Raw genomic sequence first — 420 nt, 5'->3', positions numbered from 1 at the left:
ACCCCTCCGTTGGCCGCATCAGCCACTGCCAGCCCTCAGCAGGCTGGCAGCGGGGGCACCACTAAACCATACCGACCCTGGGGGACTGAAGTTGGAGCCTTTTAAGTCCCCCACTCTCCCTTCCTGGTCCAGCTCCCTCCTCTCCCTGAGCACAAGTGCGCGTGCTCACCCACACCCCCCTCCCACACGTGCACACCCACACCCACGCCTGAGCCTGTGGGACCCACCGTGTCCTTCCTGCTCAGCCCAGCCGAGTGGCTGCCTTCACCCAAAGGGCCTGAGAGGTGTCATCAAGGCCGCTGAAGAACGGCACAGCTGTCCTGCTCATTTCAGGCATCGGAGAGGACATGGAGTGATTTCTTCTTCTTCTTCTTGGTTTGTTTCATCGGAGGCACCTGGAGGGAGCAGCAGTGGCTTTCA

General features: G+C 61.2%; 1 protein-coding gene across 1 annotated transcript in view; it reads left to right on the top strand.

Moving 5' to 3' along the window:
- The window catches only part of HEY2 (hes-related family bHLH transcription factor with YRPW motif 2), a 9,856-nt gene extending 9,751 nt beyond the window's left edge, over positions 1-105 (top strand). Inside the window, exon 6 of the mRNA XM_010183422.1 lies at positions 3-105. Coding sequence (XP_010181724.1) covers positions 3-105 — 103 coding nt within the window. The remainder of the gene's footprint in view (positions 1-2) is intronic.
- Positions 106-420: the final 315 nt, after the last annotated feature.

Source organism: Mesitornis unicolor, unplaced genomic scaffold (genome assembly GCF_000695765.1).
Source record: "Mesitornis unicolor isolate BGI_N332 unplaced genomic scaffold, ASM69576v1 scaffold36704, whole genome shotgun sequence".
NCBI lineage: Eukaryota > Metazoa > Chordata > Aves > Mesitornithiformes > Mesitornithidae > Mesitornis > Mesitornis unicolor.
The sequence above is the reverse complement of the archived record's forward strand: the minus strand, read 5'-3'. Positions and strand labels throughout refer to the sequence as shown.